Here is a 21,587-nt window from a genome sequence, read left to right as displayed (position 1 = left end):
TTCTTTGGAAAAACAGCCTGGCAGTGTCATGTAAAGTTAAGTATACATTTACCATCCAACCTAGCAATCCCATTCCTATGTATTTACCTAAAAAAATGAAAACATATGAATACGTCAAGTCTTATACAGGAATGTTCACAGTAGCTTTATTCATAATAACCAGAAAAACCAGAAACAACCTTAATTTCCAAATGGTAAATAAAGTATCCATGCAATAGAATACTGGTAGATAGTAAAAAGGAACACATTTTTAAAAATTAAATTAAATCAATTTATTTATTTTTATTTGGGGGGAGATAATTAGGTTTTAAAAATTTATCTTTAATGGAGGTACTGGGGATTGAACCCAGGACCTTGTGCACGTTAGGCATGCACTCTACCACTGAGTTATGCTCTCACCCCCCAGGAACAAATTATTTATATACACAACATGAATGAATCTTAAAAATATGCTAAGCAAAAGAAAAATTATATATATGTACATATATACTACATAACTCAATTTGTAAGAAATTGTATGACAGGAAAAACTAATCTACAGTGATAGAAAACAGATCGGTGGTACCTGGCGCTAGAAGTCTTAGGGAGTACTGACTGTAAAGGGGCCTACTGGGCGAGATGAAAATGCTCTCTCGATTATGGTTGTTGTTGCATGTATTTATTTGTCAAAAGGCTTCAAACTGCCCACTTAAAATGTGAGCATTTTATTGTATGTTAATAACTCAAATTTGATTTTTAAAAATTTCTAACTACACAGACAAATACACTATGTTTAAAGAGACTCTAAAGAACTGAATAAGCCATTCTATATCTGGGATCTGTTCTCTGCAAAGCTACCTGAGTTAATTTTTTTTTTTTTAAGTTCTGTAGAACTTTATTACCAGGACCTGTTTTAAAGTAACCTATGTACCTCTGTCATATGATTAGAGGCAGTGGTTCTCATACTTTAGCATTCATCACAGTCACTTAGAGGACTTGTTAAAACAGATTACTAGGCCCATCCCCAGAGTTTCTGATTCAATAGGTCTGTGACGGGGCCCAAGAATTTGCATTTCTGATGAGTTCCCGGGTGCTACTGATGCTACTGGTCCAGATACCATCCTTAGAATCACTGATCACAGAGATCCTTAAAAGATCCCTCTTCCTCTAAAGAGTCAAAAATCTAAAATCTAAAATGAATTAAATCTAAAATGAATTATCCCCTAAAAGGACTAAATTCCAGGAAAGCCTGACACCTAAAAGTGAAAGATTATCTGTCCTGATAAGGGATAGAGAAGAAACAGTTCAGGCCAATTAGAAGAATAAAAATAAGATTAATTGGGTTATTTACCTTTTCATTATTGAATTGCAAGAATTCTTTATATATTTTAGATATAAAGTCAGGTAGGGGGAGACACAATACTCTGATTATGTTAAAGGCATCTCCTATAAACCACAGATACCTCTTGCTGACAGAGCAGAAGGAAGGAAGACAGCAGTTAACCTGGTTACCTAGGGCTGAAATCTGTTTACTCGCAAAGAACTATTTGAGTCTAGGTGCAGAAAGTATGACTCCTGGGAGAAAGATCTGTACTTTGGTCAAATTATATCTTAGTGTATGTGTGCACACATGTGCTGTTAAAAATGCATATTCCTGGGCTCCCTCCAAGATTAGTGAATAGACTCTCTGGGGTAGGATTACATTCCTTCCTGATAATGTTCTTCACTAATAATTGTTATTTATAAAATCATGAATATCATAGTGAAACTCAATCTAGTGATTAAAGTTTGTAGATTGAAAATAAACATACCTTTGCTATGGAAAACCAATTTACTCCCAAAAGGGTTTACCCTAAAAAGAGTTCTGCCTATAATGGTACATCTTCATTGAATCTGAAACACAGAACTCATCATACATTCTCACTTACATTTTTCCAATTACCCAGGGTAGGAAAGTTGAAGAGGATTAAGTTAAATAGTCCCAGGGTATGAACTTGAGTGAGACTAACAGAGATAGTTCATTAACCTGAACTATAATGTAAGTCAGACACTAAACCACCAAAATGGTAGTATTAGATAGACCCCATTAAGTCAATACTTTACCAATCATTACAGAGGGAGCTTTAAAGCAAGAGGGCTCTTAAATCAGACTTTCCTTTCGAATTGTTCTTCATATTTTAATTGGAGTTTCTTCTAAAGAATCATTGTATTTACAATTGCAAACTTCTTTTTAACACATTCAGTGTGTACTATATGCTGGAATCAAATACCTGAAGGAGTTGGAATCTTATGAATACAGCCAGGACAACAATGGAGAGAGTCATGAACAAAAACGTCACAGTCCACACAGAAAACATTTTGGCACACGGTGCAAACATAGACCTGTAGTGAAAAGAAGAAAAGTAAATTTAAAAAGTAGTTTCCAAAAGTTAAGTACAGCATAGCTAGATGATATTCAAGTTGCTTTGCTCTTTTATATCTCTATCACTGTTTCCCCTACTTTATTAGTTCCAATGTACTAAATATTCTCAAATTTAAGGCAATTAATTTTTTTCCAAAAAATTATTCCTTAGAAATGAGGGAATGACTTTGTTTTTGAGTCCTTAAATTCCCTTGAATTATAGAATACCCTCAATTACTTCATTTTAAGTAACTCTTTGGGGAGGACACTTGAGCTTAAAATTAGTGCTTAGTTTTGAATGCTTACAGAGGTCAAGGAAGGATTCAATTAAAAAGAGAAGCACAAAAATTTAACACAAATTCCTAGGGAATAACCTCACAATTGCAAAAGTTATATTCTCCTTTTAAATAATTTAACCAGTAAAGAATAAGGCAAAAGACATATATAAGATAATAAGAATAATCAAATCAAATGAAAGAAAAATAATATCTTTATTTATATCTACATAGATATCAAATAATATCTGTATCTGTAACTATAATACAGTATAATATCTATCAGTGTTACATATATAAATACTTGTGCTTTGGGGTAAAATTTTCAGGGCAACATCACATACAGTTTCAAAAATCATTAAATCTCAAACAGCACAGAAGAAAAGACGATGTGTTCTTAAAAATTGTCACGATTCAAAAAGTGGTTGTCATGAGAATGCAGCTACTGATGTCAAAGAGGTATGGAAAACTTAATAAAATTGTTTTATGAAATGTGATAGAATAAACAAGCAATCCTTCCAACTAAGATTTTATATAGTTTGTATAGTTTTAGATATGGACATGTAACTAAATTAATAAAAAATTAAAACTAGATGGCGATCTATCTTATTTGCAACTTTACATAAGTTTATTTATTCAAATTTGCCACCTTCAAAATTTTAAAAAATATTTTCTCAGTGGCACAATGGGGGAATAAACTTTTATCTGTGGATGCCTTAAATGGTAACTTCAAAATGAGTTACAACACAACCTAAAGTACAATATGGAGAAAAAAACTTAATATTTCCAAACTAAATGCAGTTTAGCTTGCAAACTGAAGACAGTTTAAATTACTAAAATATCTTTATAACAAAATTAGAATACAGAATTATAAAACAACTGTCTGTAATAGCTCCCATTTTCTCTCTACCTTCTGCTATATGAGCCTTGTCTTCAACAATCTGTTGAAAACTATAATGCTATTTCTTATACAACATTTAATATTTAGAAAGTACATGAACTTACATGTTGGTCTTTCAATTCCCCCTGACAGCCATAACAAAATCTGAAAAAGAAAGTTTAGAAATCATTTTGTTAATAATTCACTCATTAAAGTAGCTCAGAAAAAAACCCAATAAGAAGAATCCTTTAATTAATAAGTACAGTTAACCCTTGAACAAGAGGTTAGGTGTGGCGATTCCTGCAGTCAAAAATTTGAGTATAACTTTACAGTTGGCCCTCTGGTCCTCCAACCCTCCGACTCTCCATATCTGTGGTTCCACATCTGAGGATTCAACCAACTGTGGATCACGTAGTACTGTAGTTGTATGTTTACTGAAAAAATCTGCACGTAAGTGGACCCTCGCCATTCAAACCCATGTTGTTCAAGGGTCAACTGTAATTATCTTTACACATAACTTAGGAGAAAGACTTAAGAATATCAGTAATTTAAGAAAATTCCACAGTATATCCCAAAGTCATCTGACAGCTTAAAATACTACTTAAATTTTATTTTCATCAAGGTTAAATACAAGTATGAGTATGCTTTCTTAAGTGGGATTCTGCAAGGGGATTAAGCCCTACAGAAAATGATTTAAATGACTATTTTTCAGCTTTCCTAAAGACAGGAGACAGCTGGTACAAATCTATATGGACAGGAGAGAAGTTAATTTATCACAAGAATGGATGCCTAAGGGCTTAATTTTCAAGTGTTTTAAAGAGTTGAAAGTTATCAAAACTTATTACAAAAAAGCAGTTCCCTTCCTACCTACACCACTTCATTTCCAGAGGAAACAGTAAAATTTTTACTGTTCGACAGCTCCCTATGCTCATAGTGCTACCTTTTTCATAGGCACTGGCTGTGAACTTCCTACTATGGAAGATGAGATTTTAACCCTCTTTCAAACCTCCTGAACCAACAGCACGTATAACAAATGTCATTCTCAATTCTTTCTATGTAGTTGAATCATTTTGGATAGAACAATATTAAATGTTTAGCTTATTATGACTATATAGACATATTTGGCTGAGTCATGCCATACAACTTTTCCTCTCTGTAAAACACTTTTTTCCTGGAGTTGGTGACTGTATTGTTATTCACGAGCTTAGTTTTCTATGTAATTACCATTAACTTAGCCCCAACCATTCTCTGAAAAATCCAAATATCCTCTTGTTATGTTCAGCAACAGCAGGAATTCTATAGTTTCCATGCTCTGGTGACATCTCTCTTAGAGCATTCTGACCTTCTCCAAGCTGGACTGACCTCTGTTTCTGACACGCAAGTGTCATTCTGGGATGTCCCCTTAACATCATCCTACAGACTTTTTTAGCCATTTCTGAATTAGGTAAATGTTCTATTCTCCTTCATTCATTTCTTCTCAGTTCTTTTGAATCATCTCTTCCACAGCTTCCCCAGGAAGTCTCTTTTTGAGATCTCACAAGTCTTGAAAGTATCTTTATTCTAACTACATTTAATCGATAGCTTGGCTGGGTATATAATTAACATTGGTGATAATTTTCACTCCAAATTTTGAAGGAAATTGCTTCTTGTCACCATTCAGTGTTGTTAATGAGAAGCCAAACAATTTTAATTCCAGGTCACATGACCTAATTCTCCTGCTCCAGAAATGCTGAAAGTTAGTATTTTGCTGCATATTCTGAAATTTCACAATGATACACTCTACTGCAGGTTTGTCTGCCTTCAATGTCAGGCACTTGACAGTCCCTTTCAATCTAGAAAGTTCTTTCCTTCAAATATCCTTGAATATTTCTTTTCCACTCTTCATTTGTTCTTTTATCTTTCATATTATTTTGATATTAGGCCTTCTGGATAAATCTTCCAGTTTTATATCATGGAAATCAGCAAATGCTATAAATGAGGGCTTTTTCTTTTTTTGAGAGCTGAGTTATCAGTATACCAGCAATCTTAACTATAAATAGATGGGTTTAGGGAGATTAACAGATTCCTAGAGATCAAGATCTATTTAATGAGTCATTTCAATCATAACCAAGGCATTCTACATCTTTTCTATATTAGCAATAATTGTGCCCCATTGAAAATGACTCTTTTCTAATGTAGTAACAATATATTCAAACATTACTATTTATAACAGATATAAATTAGTCAAAATTCATATACCTCTCTCCATTATGTTCTTCTAAGGGAATTTCTTGAAAGGCATCCAAAGGAAATAAATGATGGTAAGACCGTGCCAAATGGGGTGCAGACACCAACGTAAGACCTAACACATAAAGCAGAGAGACAAATTTAAAAGTCCAAACCTCAAAGATGATGGCTAAAATGTCAAATGATATAACTTAGGCTAAGTATTTTCAAGATTTTTTTTTAGGATTGCAGGCATTCATCTCTTTAGTTTGTATGTGGCCATGAAAGGAGATTCCAGGATGGAGTCTTAGTTCTCTCACTAAGTATGTGACCTCTCTTGGCCTATTTGCTTACTTATAAATGAAATAAAACTCTACAACAGAAGCTTAAGCAGAGCTTAACGTTTACATTTATTTTAATAGCTATATAGGTTAGAAGTTATTCAAAATCAATTTACTGGATCAGTAAATGAACAGTTGATTTCTTACCACAGATTTTACATTCAACAGGAAGCTCACAGTACTTTGCCCGACATTGTGGGCAGAAATAGCCTCCTAAGGTGAGTCCTGGCTCAGTGTTGCTATCCAGATGCCTGTGGGGGGGAATATTAACTTTTAAAAAGTGATACATAAAGATGTGAACAGTTAAAGCAAAAGAAAGTATGCTACTCTGTTTTGGGTGCTGGATTTTTTTGTATTGCCTTAAATATGTTGGGGCTTTTTCTGGAATATACTTTTAAGTCTGGTAGGCTGTCCAGAACAGCTGCTAGTCTTGGGTTAATCTGGTTTCATTACTGTGGACTCTATTCAATGCCCGTGGCCTTTCCCCAGTAACTGGAGGGAACACGAACTATTCCCTGCCCCGTGTGGGCTCTTGGGATAGTTCTTCTTCTCCTCCCCAGTGCTTCTTTCCCTGGCCTCCAGTAGTTTCCTCACAGAAACGCGCAGATCAGTACTGCGCTGGTGACTCATGGGGAAGTCTCTGAAGCTCTCGAGAGCTCTCTGTGCGGCTCTTTTTACCCTGTACTCTGTCCTGCAAAACAGTAGCCACCGCCACCCATCCCTACCCAAACTCTGAACTTTGTTTCTGAACTGAGCAAAACCTCCAGGCTCTGTGAGTTTTCCCTCCTTGCACAGCAGCCTGGAAATTCTCTCCAGGCAGCAAGCTGCAATCATAGGGCCCACCTCATCTGTTTCCCTTCTTGCAGGGATCATTATGTGCACTTCTCTTGTCCAATGTCTGAAAACTATTGTTTTGTATATTTTGTCTGGTTTACTGCAAGGAGGCAGAAGTCACTATTACACCTTTATAGCTGGAAACAGTAGTCTTATTTATGAGTTTCAATAATTACTTTCTTAAATTTAATTTTGTTTTATAATTATGTAAAATGTAAAGCTCCAAAGTTAAAACAAGGTATATTCAGAATAGTCTAGAGTCTATCTCTTTGCCTTTCTCCACACACTAAGTAAACATTTTTTTAATTTTTACTTTTTGTTTCCATTACTATTTTTCTTATTATTATAAACAAGTATGTATATCTATTCAAATCTCCACCCTCTTCTTAGATGATCGGTAGCATACTATACACTTTTCCCCACCTTGCTGTTTTACTTAGTAATATTATCCTGAAGATTACTCCACAGGAGTATATAGTCTTCACTCCTTTCTACAGCTACATAGAAAGTAATCTTGTATAAAAGCCATTACATTTCAAGCCCATCTTTTAAATTTATAATTTATAGGAAGGAATTAACAGTGTAAAAACAATTATCACTGACAGTTTCAGGGTTTTTACTTACGCCATGCTGAAAGAGGGTTTTGCATCTTGATCAGACAGAGAAGCAATGGTATGCTGAGGAAATCCTTCATGGAAGAAAATGTATTACTTTCTTTTTCTAAGGAAATAGCAAAATTCTAGGACTAGAAACCTAAAAATGTTCCTACCAGAAAGCCCACAAAGTTGTACAAAAGTTCTCTTTCCTGTCTTTTAGGTATGTTTATTATAGCATAGTCAAACTGACAGCAATTCCAGGTCAGAAGAAAAACAAACAGTGGAGGAAACTGGGGGAAGATGTGTCCACACATGTGGCTCCAGATTCTAAAGTTCATATCTATATTTTCTAATTTAACAACACTTAGCACATATTGCTTTTTAAAAAGAAAATGTGTATAATTTTTAAATAGTTTGACACAACAGAGGAGTCTATTACATAGTGTACTTTCACTTTATATAAGAATATATTTCTATGTTCAAAATTTGAGAATGCCCAAATCCATGTAGTCTGTATTCCATATATATTTTTAAATTCTGAAAACAAGTCTAAGAAAAGCAGAAACCATTAAAAATAGAAGTTTCAATACATAAAAATTTATAATCTACCTACATATCAAAATAAATAAAAGTAAAGGTAAATGACCAGCTGAAAAAATATTTGCATCAGGTGATAGAAAATGGGTTGATATTCCTAAATGATTCTAACAAGTCAATTTAGAGAATAAATTACTATAAGTTTAAATAATAACTTTAAAATGGGCTAAGGAAATATATCAGTAAATCAAAAAAGATTAGCCAACATAATATCGAAAATGTATTGAGTGTTTATGTCAATTATGTATTCTAAATACTTTGTATTAACTCAATCCTTGCAACACACAATGAGATAGATACTAATATCATTCGAGATGAAGAAACAGGAAGATATTGACCAGTACTACAAATTGCCAAAGACCATCTCACTGAGCTTAAAAATGCATATTAAACAAGGAGATGCTTTTTGTGTTGACAAAGTTGGGCTTTTTCAATTATAAATGCAATAAATGTTTACTATAAAATAATTTTTGGAAACTAGAGGAAAATTAAAAAAAATTTAAAATCATGCAAAACCCATCAATTTCCATCTCCTCCAAAAAATCACTGTGAGCAATCTGATGTACCTCCTTTCAACCTTCTGTCTGCACAGTTTGTATCACTCAGCTTTGATCAAATAGTACAATGGAATTTCTAAAATTTCTTAATATAAGAATTTTTCTATAAACACAGTATCTTTATATCTTTCTAGCCTTAACAATAAAAGAAAAGCCAGTAGTGTTCTCTGATAGAACTACAAGTAGTTTTAATTTTCTTACTTGTCTATATTTACCAAAGTTGCTTCAACAGCATAATTTTCTCTAATTATAAAACATTTAAGTTAAATACAAGAGATTCTTAAATGTTAAAATGATAACTTGTGCAAACAAAAACAAAAAGTCTAGTTTGAGTCAAAATACATTTTTTTAAATGTCTATTTTAAAACAACACAAAATACTTACCCATACGAATAAGTGAGCATTCAGAACTTGAGCTAGCAGGAGGGGGACTAACATGGTGTGTTAGCAATTCTTTGTAATGGCTTTCATCTAAAATAACATGGTATGTGCCTAATAAGACAAGAAGTAAAAGAAAAGCAACATCAGCTTTCTACACATAAGAATGAATTATAATTTCTATATCATTCTGTAAAAGTTTTACCATCTCCAAGTGTTCATTTTCAGAATAAATATTTAAGTTAAACTATTTAAAAAACCTTATCTGACTTCTCTAGAAATAAGTATAATTACAATTTAATTAAAGCCAAGTTATAAGATCTTTACTAAATATTACATATAGTGAAATTTCTAGCTTTTCAAGGTATAATGCTTCCTCTAAACAATGACATAAGTACTGAAAATTCCTTGCATTTTGAGATCCATTTTATAGCATTAATGATATATTAAATGTGACTAGCCATATTTTAGACTAGGACATGAACTGATTTAAGTTTAGCAGCTTAAAAACAAATGAAAATTTCTTTATTAATAAATTGTTACTTTTTACATATTAATTATGAGTAAACATTGACGATTCTAGATACATACCACCAGTTTCACGAGCAAGTATGGTGCAAACCCGAACCTCGGCAGACAATCCAATAACAGACACTCTAATTTTAGCCGCCTTTAGGGTCTTTGTAAAATCCAAGTAAATGGAGGGTTTTGAGGGAAGAAAAAAAATCAAATAATTAATGTGTTTGAAAAATAGAATGCTTTGAAGACTAGTAATAAATTCACTACATAACTCTTTTTAGAGTTGTAACTTCGATTTTAAGTGTGAAGAAATTATTGGTTCTACCTTGATTAGATCATAGATATTAGATGGATCACAAGTTGTGAGGCTGCTGAAGATGATTAGGACTTCTCTACTTGTATGTCCGGGCATGTGTCTGAAGAAAGGTAAATACATTCCAATTAGGTATAACAATTACACTAATAAAAAATTTATCCAGAAAGAAGAGCACACATGGTTTACACATTTAGACCACAGAATACCTTATTTGTTTCAAGACTGCAAAGGAATGGATTGTGAGTATACTCTAAACGCCTTAAGGTAAATTTTTCTAAAATTAGCTACACACTTAAAAAAAATTCATCGATTCACTTATTCATTCAATAAATGTTTATTGAATACTCTAAGTTTCAGGGGTAGAGTAATAAACAAGACTAACAAGGTTCCTGACATGAAGCTTACGTTCTAATAGATTTGTTCCACACAAAATCTAAAGTGTACATTGGAAAGTATGACAATACCACACAAATCAGCTTTAGAGTGCACACATGTGCCTTAAAGATAGTAACATACTTCTTTTTTAAACACTATTAATTTAACCTCATGGTGATTCAGAGTCATAGTACTCATAAACATGAAGGTTTATGTACCATTTAATTAAATGATGGCTTATGGGATTTTAAGGTGTGATGAACTGTTCTCCTCTATACCAAATAAAAGATTTCTATGCTTTTTGGAACAATTTTATCAATTATTTATAGTTATCCTGCTTACACTTTCTTAGGCTCACCTTTCACTTGTGAATTCTGCTAGTGTGGCTACTTTTATTATGTGTGTTACTTCTAATCTACTTCAAAACTAGAAAAATATCTATTATATAAAGGTATAAAAATCTGAGTCAAGACAGACTATCCAGGGATAACATATATAAGCTCTAACTATACTGAATACTTTCCACACAGTTAAACTTGCTGGAAAAGTGTGCTATTAATTTAGACATGTGTTACAAACAAAGCTAATAAAAACCAATAAATGTACAACAAACTCACAGTTATTATACCACATTAAATTCCACACACAATCAGTTTTCAATAAAATATGTTTGTCATCATATTTCTTTTGTACTGCTAATATTGCTACAGTTTTAATTATATTTTTCTAAAACCTTTAAGGATATACGTCAGTAACTAAAATGTAAAATAAAAATTCCTAACCAACACCATACTATACATTATAAATGACACTACATATTTCTCTTAATAACAATTTCATTGTAGCTGGGTTTATGGAGATGCAAATTAACATATTATTGTTTCAACTTAACTGATTCAAAACACTTTGAAATAAATTATAAACAAATGTAAAATACTAACTTTAGAGTTTGCATAGCCATGTTTAAGGAGTTATAAAGAGATGGTTCTCCATGGCAAGTCATGTCTACAGCTTTCTTCAGAGATGTTGTATGTTTCCTCGGGTTTCCTAAAGTAGACATGAAATAATCTACTTTTAATAAAAATCTATATATACATTATGGAAATTTGCCTTTCTCCCAAATTTACGTATCTGTGATGTTACACAAAAGAATTCCCTCAATTTATATTTTTAGCAAGTTGCACTTTTATCAGAAATGTTTTGTTATATAAAGTTTCACTCATACTGAAAAACAGAATACAAATAACCTTTTTGTCTATTAGCACACATTTTAAATAATATTAACCACGAGTGCATAACTTTTTACTTTGCATATTTCCCACTTCATCATTTTTTATATGCTTACATTTTAGCATGTCTGAAATCATGACGTGTGTTACAATCCCTGGCCGCCAGAAGCATGAGTGACACAGCTCTCACTGCTTGCTCATGTACAAACCTGTGAACGCTACTGATGTGCTGCTGCTTCAACTACCTAATGTACATTGTTTGTGCTACTCACGTTGAGTTTAACTGCAATTTAAAGTGTTTTTAGAGCTTTTTTTTTCCAGTAAGCAGCCTGAAGTGACCTTTGAAAATAGTTCACTGTTCTCTTGACCCAGAAAACCCCACAACATCATACAAATCAAGAGGTTCAAATCTTCATGTTTACTTTAAGAACACTCGTGAAACTGCCCAGGCTGTTAAGGGTATGCATATCCAAAAAGCCACCAGGTATCTGAAGGATGTCACTTTACAGAAGCAATGGGAGCCATTCTGTCATCACAATGGTGGAGCAGGCAGGTATGCCCAGGCAAAACAGGGGGGCTGGGCACAGGGTGGATGACCCAAAAAGAGTGCTGAATTTTTTTCTGCATATGCTCAAAAATGCAGACAGTAATGCTGAACTTAAGGGCTTAGATGTAGATTCTCTGGTCATTGAGCACATCCAGGTGAACAAAGCCCCCAAGATGCAGTGCAGGACGTTAAGAGCTCAACCCTTATGTGAACCCTCCCTGCTGCACTGAGATGATCCTTACTGAAAAACAGCAGATTGTTGCTAAACCAGAAGAGAAGGTTGCACAGAAGAAACAGATATTCCAAAAGAAACTGAAGAAACAAAAATTTACTGCTAAGGAATAAATTCAGCAAAAAAATAAACGCAAACCAAAGTAAAAGCAGAGTGTTGGCTGTCTTAATTAGTTTATTTCTAATGTCACCATACACACAAAAAAAGTGTTTTTAGAAAGATTAATACAAAAGGTTATATTTTTATATAGAAAAGAATGGAACAGAACAGTGAGGCATAAAATTGCTATCAGTGAAGCTAAATTCATTGATAGAAGAATGCCTGCAATTCAATACTTTCCTTCAGGGGGGAAAAATAATGAGCTTTATATGAACTAAGGAGGATTTCCACAAATAAGCAAAACTGTGTTATCTTCTGTTACTGAAATAACATCTGAAAAGACTGTCTATCTCATGTTAAGCAATACAAATGAAGGGAAGAGAAACTGCCAAATTCTTTAGAATAGTTGGCAGCCATGCCAAATCACCAAGAAGCTGGTACGAACAATTCACACATCATTTGACATTGTGTCAGAGGTTAACTGCTAGAGTGTTTCCTTCTTGATGGCTCATAAAATAAAGATATCTTACAAATGACAGAATCTGAGAGTCAATGAAATATGGTATTCTTCAGATATTTCCTCCTATTTTAACATTGTCCTCTTATTAATTAACAATAATGAAAACATCAATGATTTTATCATATAGCATAATTCATCAAACTATTACGCACTGTTGCAAACAGTGTATTTGCAGAGTGAGGCTTTTTCTTCTTTCATAACAATTCCTAAGTATAATTCCAAGGAACATTTTCATGGCTCTTTCCCAGAAAATGTTAAATTAACCAGACTATCAGCACTATTAGTACCAGTCTCTCCATGGTTCAGTGAAGCATATACTATTGAAACTTCATTTTGCTCACTTAAATATATATAAAATAATAAAATGTCATTGAGCGGACTGTTTTTTTTTCCTGCTCACTAGTTTGGCTAAACATTCTTTTTAATTACTTAGTTTTTCTTTTTATTCTGGTATATGAATTAGCTGTTGTCTTTGCCCATTCATCTACTTGGAGCTTCTTAGTGTTCTTATTTATCTGCATACATTTTAAAATATTAACCATTTGCCATATTTAATATACAGTGGACCCCTGGACAACAAGAGTTTGAACTATGCAGGTCTACTTATATGCAGGTTTTTTTTTTCACTAAGTACACACTACAGTGGTAAACGATCTGTAGCTGGTAATTCACAGATGTGGAAACACAGATGCAGAGGATGGACTGTAAAGTTATACAGAGATTTTCAAGTGCACAGAGGGTCAGTTGTATATTGCAAGTATTTATTCTTGGAATCACAAAATTTTGCAAATGAAAAGTACCTCAGTAAGTCCAAATCCTTCATTTCATAAGTGAGAAACAAATCTAACAAGTTAAATGACTTGCCCAAAGACATAATATGCCTACCCACAGGCAGGACCAGCACTCAAACCTCGATCTTCTGGTCCTCTGTCCACTTTTCTTTCTACCGTATGACACAAAAAATTTTTTTCATCTCCTATTGGGTTGTGAGTATAGGGAAAAAGCATACTTATATTACTGTCAGTGTGGTTTATAACTGATTCTAACCAGAGGGAGAGAGGGTACCTTCAAGATGCCTATAAGAATCTCCAGAGGATTTTTCATCTCTGTGCATATGGCTTCCCTGATACCCACAGAACACTGCTATTAATTTGGAGAGGTGGGTGCAAGAGGGTTGGCCCTACATTGTTTCCTAAGGGGAACCATCCTTCCCTCATTGTATAAGAATCCAGTTATACCATGTGGTTCTGTGGAACTCACCCTGCTTCCATCCTGCTCCAGGCTCATGTAATCCAGGCCTACCAACTAAACACCTTATTCCCTTGCCACTTTGACTGCTCATGGATGGGTAGATCATTATCAGGGTTAATAAGAGTCCTCTCTGGAACTTGTGCCAAAGCCACAGACTAGGAAGGTCATGTAGATTTGGGGCTATTAATAGACATCTTTTCACCTCTCAGAAAACCTATCAGAGAATAGGAAGCCAGACAGAGCCAGGACCCCTGGAAACAACGATTTGTGAAGTCAGCCCACCTTTCAACATGAGTCAGTAATTTCTCCTTTGCTTTTAAGCTAGCTTGTGATTTTTTTTTTATTACTCCCAACTGAGTTTGTCAAATCAGCCCAGACTAACACGTATTTCCTTACTGCTGTAGTGAAATACTACTAATGATGAAAGTAAATGTCTTGTAAGGTGAGGATGAAAGGTTGAGAACCACATTTAAGGAATAGAGTATTTCACAGAAAATAAAATAGAATTAGTGATGTAAACTTGTAACAGCACATATACCAACGCAAATGAAATCCACATTATTATCTTTTATGAGACTAAAATTCAGTTAGCCATGTCATGCAAGCAGAAAATCTAATCATTAACAACAACTACAATTCAATATTTATACTTTGTTCTTTAGCGGTTCAGTTTAGAAAAAATTAATTTTAAGATTAAGTGGATCTTCTGAATGGTTACAATAATTTTATCTTGATACTTTCAGGATAAGAATAAACACATTTACATTCATGTAATATTAGTCACCACAGTGCAAAACTCAATTTAACTCACAGACATAGAAAACAAACTTACCAGTTACTGGGGAGGGAGGGAGTGGGAAGGGATAAACTGGGAGTTCCAGATTTGCAGATACTAACTACTATATATAAAATAGGTAAACAACAAGTTTATACTGTATAGCACAGGTAACTATATTCAATATCTTGTAGTAACCTCTAATGAAAAAGAATATGAAAACAAATATATGTATATATATGTATGACTGAACCACTATGCTGTACATCAGAAATTGACAAAACATGGTAAACTGACTATACTTCAATTAAAAAAAAAAGCTGAAGAATAGTATTACTGTGAAAAAAAAACCCCTTAGTTTAAAACAGGTTATCTTAGAGACCGAGAGTTTAATGGGTTTTTTTTTTTAAGTGTTTTACCTAGAGAGCATGCAGGAAGGCTTCATTTTACTTATTAGGCAACCTTATGAACAGGGTTACAAGGTTGGGTAAATAAAGCCAAGTCCTTGACTGCTATAAAGGTAATTTGATGCATACCTGAGAGTTCCGTCAGTTTTTCAGCTCTTTTACCCTTTGTTACAATGATTCCAATCTCAAAATAAAAGCAAAAATGATTATTACTTTAACAAATTATTTCTTCTTGATAAGAATGTACATAATTAGTAATTACAAAAGGAATAAATAATGTGAGAAATTTTTTTTTTACTGTGAGAAACTTTTGACATAAATTTTGCAATGGGTTCATTGTGCTTTAACTTTAGAGTTGTCTTTCTTTTTATTGATAAGTAAACTTGTACACAATTGGATCACTTAATAATTCATAGAATATATGCCCAATGTTTTAAAAATAAATTATACTTGGCAATAACATCAGGATTTGAATTCTAAATTCCATCACTTATCTACATACCTGACTAATAGGATTTTGATCAAAATATTCCTCTACGAAGTATTCCAGCAACTGTTTAAAAAAAAAATAAGGAAATACTAGATAAGGGCAAAATAACAACTTGTGAAAGCTACTTACGAACCACTGCTTCTCATGATTTTCAAGCTTACCAATTTTTTAAAAATGTTCAGTAGTAAAAATATTAAATAAATAAAAAGGAAAATATTAAATAAACCAGCATTTGAGATGGTAAGTGATGAGATAGGTTTGAGCTAAGCCTTCAAAGATGGAACCATTTTGACATGCAAGACAGAAACAATCCAAACAAGGAACAGATCCAATAAAGACAAACAGGAGAATGAGCAGAACTGAGGATGAGTATTAATAAATTAGGAATACTCTGAATGTGTTTGTAAGCCAAGGAGATCGATTCAAGTAAGTCAAAGGAGAATGGAGATTCAATAAAGGAAAAGGATAATTGACAAAGCAAGATCCTAACATAGAGTATAAGGGTAGAAATTCAGGGGATAAATAATGAGCTATTTTGGTATATCATTTCTGTAAATGATTTGGTAGCACATCTACTTAGTTATACTTCCTATTAAGTTAAAAAAAAAGATTGCATTCTTTAAAAAAAATTCCTTTTATAATTCAGCATCCTTCCTCACATTTAGCATAAATTAGAATGATTTTAATATACCTTTAAAGTACATGTCAGTCTATTTGGCTTTAAATCTTGGTCTTCCATTGTTCTTGATCCATCTACTACCACATAAAGATGGCGCATCTACCAAAAAACAAACCAAAAAACCCACACAAATAAGACCAATTTTCAGATACATTGTTCACCAAGAAGTAAAAATAGCATTTAGTATTCATAGTGTACACATGTATTTTTAATATATTCTCTTAAAAACTTTGTTGTTTTACTGTTGTTTATTCCATCAAGCCAGAATGTTTCTCTAATCCAAACTAGTTCTGTACCAGTAAAGGAAGAAAAGAATAACTTACCATTCCAAGTCGAACTTGTCCATGGTGCTCAAATACCCTGTTGAAATTATGCAAACGTTTTAATGCAATACCATATACTACCTGAAAAATCATTACAACTTATCAATTACCCTGTATTTTTCTTAGTGAAGTAAATTATTAACTTATGGGATGCACATAATTATAGGCAATTTGGATAGTCCCTGAAGACCAATTTCCCTGCTGAGACACAGGTTGCTGGTTCCTTCCCCCTGTTTTAGATAGCTACAGATCAGTTTCCCTGAAACACAGCTAAAATGAAGTACTGAGGAGTGGGCACAGGTGGACAGAAAGGCTGAATGGAAAATATTTTACCCCTTGTAACAAACAAAAGTTTACATACCTTTTTCTCTTTGCTTTGAAGAGAATGTCTTCTATTGTAGCTTTAAGTGATCCTGATTCATCTTCTTTAAGAATCTCCCTATAAGTAACAATTACTTGTTTGAAAAGATAAGCTAAGAATTCATTAGCCCAAGAGAAACAAAAACATGTCCACACAAAGATTTGCACCTGAATGTTCACAGCTGCGTTATTCGTAACAGCTAAAAACTGTATACAATCTAAATGACCATCAGCTGGTGAATGGATGAATAAAAACATGGTACAACCATATAACAGAATACTATTCAGCAGTAAAAAGGAATGAATTACATGTTACAACTTGAATTACATGTTACATGAACTTGAAAATAGTATGTTTCGTTAAAAAAGTCAGACACAACTGACCACACACTATATGATTACATTTACATGAAACGTCCAGAAAGGGAAAGCCTAGAAACAGTAAGTACATAGATTAATGGTTGCCTAGGGCTGAAGGTGGGAATGGAATTAATGTAAATGGGCATGGGGGATCCTACTGGGGTGCTGAAAATGTTCTAAAACTAATTTATGTTGATGAGTGCACAACTGAGTAAATTTTCTAAAAAATCACTGAATTATACATAGGAAACAGGTAAATTTTAACATATGTAAAACATACTTCAATAAACTTGTAAAAGAAAAAATAAAGTTGTAAAAAAATGTCTAAAAGAGAAGGGAGAGTAAAATGCCCTATTTACCATGTTCTTTCATAGCCTCCTTCCCATCGCTTAGTTCTTTCAGGCTCTTCATCCATTTTTTCCTTACTGTATTACTCAATGTTCTGCAAAAAATCATTAGATTATGAATTTACTGAAGATGTTTGTCACCAAATGCATATAACTAAAATTTAAAAGTAAAAAGAAGTAAACATGCAAAGTAAAAAAAAAAAACAGAATGCAGTTATCTTATTCTTTGCAATTTTTTCAATAATTGTAGTTAAATGAAAATACTTTAAAATCCTCATGAGTTTGAGATTTGCAAATATTAACTAATATACATAAAATAGATACACAATAAGTTTCTTCTGTATAGCACAGGGACCTATATTCAATATCTTGCAGTAACCTATAATGAAAACGAATATGAAAACAAATGTATGTATGGATATGTATGACTGAAACATTATGCTGTACACCAGAAATTGACAAAACACGGTAAACTGACTATACTTCAATTAAAAAAAATAAATAAAATAAAACCACAATGAGATACTGTTGCTCATCTATTAGGACAGCCAAAACTAAAAAGGCTGACCATATCAAGTGCTTCAGGGATATGGAGCAACTGGAACTCTCATACTCTGCTGGTGGGAATGTAAACGGGCACAAGTTTGGAAAGCAGTTCAGCAGTTTTTCTTAAAACTTTAAACATGTGGCTAGTATATGATCTAGCTATTCTTCTTTTAGGTATTTACTCTAGAAAAATGAAAGTCTATGTCCATACAAACATTTGCCTATGAATATTCTTAGCAACTTTATCCGTAATAGCCCCAAGCTTCAAACAACTCAAATGCCCATCAAGAGTGAATGAATAAAATACTGTGGCATATAATCTATATAATGGAATAACATTCCACAATACAAGGACTGAGCCACCGATACATGCAACAATGTGGATGACTCTCAAAACAGTTATACTAAGTGAAAGAAGCTGACTTTAAACAGTACACACTGTGCAAATCTATATATGTAAAATTCTAGAAAATTCAAAATAATCTACAGAGCTAGAAATTAGATTCTTGGTTGCCTGGGGATGGGCATGTGGGGACAGAAACACAAGGTGGAGCTGGAGGCTGGCATTAAAAAGGGTCATGAGCAAACACTGTAAACTAACTATACTTCAGTTAAAAAAAAAAGAATGAATGAAAAAGGAAACAGGAGCAAGATAAAATTTTTTTAAAAAGTCCTCATGGAACTCTTTCCCATTCCCAAGAAAGAATATGAATATTTATGCTCAAATTGGGCACCAAATGAAATAAGCATCTCTTTACAATATTAAAAAAAGCAAAAATGTATTAAGGATGTGTCATAGGACAGGACCATAGAATTATGGGAAGTGGGTACAGGTGCAGATGATGAGATTCAGCACAATTGATGATTATTATAGTTGAGTGACAGACACAAAGTGATTCATTGTTTTACCTCTCCACCTTTGAGTATGTGTGAATTTTCTCATAATCAAGTTTTTAAATGAAATTTATTATTACTCATAAATGACAATGCTTATGGCTCATGATTCAAAAAGATAACACAATATTAAACCTACATTATACCCTCAACTATTAAAAGAAAAACGAAATATTTAGTAATTCAATAAACAGGACAAATAGTTTCAACTGGAGAACAGGATTAAGGATGATCGGTTTTTTGCTTCTTTATTCTTTTCTGTATTTTCATATTTTCAATACGAACATGTATTCCTTTAATAGCTGGAGATAAAATTGGGAAGAATCTATTAATCATAACCAAGTAATAAACATCTACATCACAACCACATTTCCACCCTCTCCAATGGAATCTCTCTCCCAATCCCACATTCTCACTCTCAACTTCTTCCATAAACGAAGGAATCCTAAGTGCCAAAACGTTAAGGACAAAACAAATCCTATCATTGGCAGGGGCAAAGATTAATTTTTGTGTTGAGGACTATAACCAAGACTTCAGCCACCATTTATTTCATTGTTTCTATAGAAAAATATATTTAAAAATCCAAATAACTGGCCTATAAATGAACTTCTGGAATTAAAATCTACTGAGAAGTTGGAGACTGCTTTTATGGCATCACAGCTTTCTCTGGCACTTGCGAGAATCAGATATTATTTGCTAAAGTTCTGTGTGTCTCTCACTGAATTAACAAACCACTCCCTGGCGTTGGAAGAGATTCACTTGTTTCAGGAGATCTGGGGACCCATTTTAGTATTCTGAAATAACAAAAACTGATTTAATTCTGAGCTATATCAGCACACTATGTTGGTGCCTTGTAAGTTTAATGATGAGTGCAGCAACACAGCATATAGTCACTAAATTGAATATTTTGATGTTCCTGTGAGTGTTTTTGTATTTATTGTGAATGTCAAGAATCAGAAGCTTACATTATGTTCTCAATCTTTTAAAACTCAAATTCTTAAAAACGTGGCTACTGCTATCCTTCGCATCAGTACTTAAGGCATACTGTATGTTTAGTTTATTATTTTTAATTCTCTGAAAGTTCAGAAATAAAGTGAGAACTAATTTGGGCAGAAACTACAAGGGAGAACGCCTCTGGTTCATTGCATATAAGGACTTCTTAATTAGAGCTACTTGTAGTGGAAAATTACAGAGATAGAGGTATTAAGATTCCCATAACTGCAGATGTTCAAAGGGAAGCTGGATGTTTACAATGCAGGCTGTTAACAGAGAAGGGATTTATGTAGCCTGGAGGAAGATGTATTTGGTGACCTCTCTGGTCAGCATCTTCAACTGCCTATGGCTGCCCAATATTCCATCTTCTTACAAATATCACTGATTCGTTTCCTGGGAATCCAACTCCAGAAAAGCCTCTTCCCCCAGGTGAAGCCTGGTGGTGTGATTCCTTCCCCTGAGTTCATAATGTTACATGCAAACAAATGAGATCTGCACCAAACATTGCAATTTACGAAGCTTTCCCTCGCAGCTCATCCTGCCAAGCGCTGTGGACAGGCAAAGGTGATAACAGCCCTGCTTTTCAGGTGTGGCACTCATGGTCCAAAGGCTGGTAACTCTCTTGAGGCCACAAAACTGGAGGATGGTCACGAACTAGAATCCAGGACCACAATTCCCCAAACTCGCGCTCTGCTTAGGGAAGGAGAACCACTCGCCAGACTGCAGCCCCAGATGCTTCTACGCAGCTCCATAAACGGAAATTGCCTTCCTCCCCCTCCACACGTTCCATCACATCCTCGTTCCCTATGACGCCGATCGGGGCCATTCGGCCTCCGATCCTGGCCGCGACAACCCCTCCCGCCGCCGTGCTTCCCACGGAGTGGGTCCACGTCTTGGCTCCGAGCAGAACTCTACCGCGGACTCACCGGTCCCGCCTGACGCCGCTCTGCCGGAAGTCCCGCTCAAGCTGCTCTTAGAGCTCCGCCGAAGTCCTTCCGCCGCGCGCGGCGGAGACGCAGAAAGGTTCCGGCTGCTGTGCGCAGCAGCTCCGGGAGCCCCCTACCCGGAGGCCATGGCAACATTGGTACTGATTTAGGGTGCAGGGAACGACCTCCTGCTGCCTTCCAGCTGTTCACAAAGAGGCGGGAAGAGTGGTAGCCATTCGGTCTTGGAAAGTGAGAGGCCGTCCCTCCGGGATCTGAGGACTTGATTTTATTTTTTCTCAAAGTTTGGTATTAAGGACTGACCACAGCAGCAGCGTCTTCTGAGCCAACTTGCTGTG

At 34.3% G+C, this 21,587-nt stretch overlaps 1 protein-coding gene and 1 pseudogene across 4 annotated transcripts; one reads left to right on the top strand and one right to left on the bottom strand.

The window, feature by feature from the left end:
• Window positions 1–119: 119 nt before the first annotated feature.
• On the bottom strand, window positions 120–21,297 carry LOC105084772 (general transcription factor IIH subunit 2). Of its 4 annotated transcripts, none has more exons than XM_010974965.3 (16): window positions 21,232–21,297; window positions 17,885–17,967; window positions 17,167–17,244; window positions 16,806–16,842; window positions 16,495–16,581; window positions 15,816–15,866; window positions 15,443–15,497; window positions 11,195–11,300; window positions 9,888–9,978; window positions 9,635–9,722; window positions 9,050–9,157; window positions 7,540–7,603; window positions 6,229–6,332; window positions 5,774–5,876; window positions 3,661–3,700; window positions 120–2,361 (listed from the first exon to the last, which is right to left on the bottom strand). In XM_010974965.3, exons 2-16 carry the CDS (start codon window positions 17,938–17,940, stop codon window positions 2,242–2,244), a joined length of 1,188 nt encoding a protein of 395 aa, XP_010973267.1. In that variant the 5' UTR covers window positions 17,941–17,967; window positions 21,232–21,297; the 3' UTR covers window positions 120–2,241. The 4 variants fall into 4 exon arrangements, with proteins under 4 accessions (XP_010973267.1, XP_064337354.1, XP_064337355.1 ...); XM_064481284.1 differs by lacking the exon at window positions 21,232–21,297 and adding an exon at window positions 21,022–21,225; XM_064481285.1 differs by lacking the exon at window positions 21,232–21,297 and adding an exon at window positions 20,679–21,014.
• On the top strand, window positions 11,900–12,374 carry LOC105084771 (large ribosomal subunit protein uL22-like; annotated as a pseudogene).
• Window positions 21,298–21,587: the final 290 nt, after the last annotated feature.

The sequence above is a fragment of the Camelus dromedarius genome, chromosome 3 (genome assembly GCF_036321535.1).
Source record: "Camelus dromedarius isolate mCamDro1 chromosome 3, mCamDro1.pat, whole genome shotgun sequence".
Lineage (NCBI taxonomy): Eukaryota > Metazoa > Chordata > Mammalia > Artiodactyla > Camelidae > Camelus > Camelus dromedarius.
The sequence above is the reverse complement of the archived record's forward strand: the minus strand, read 5'-3'. Positions and strand labels throughout refer to the sequence as shown.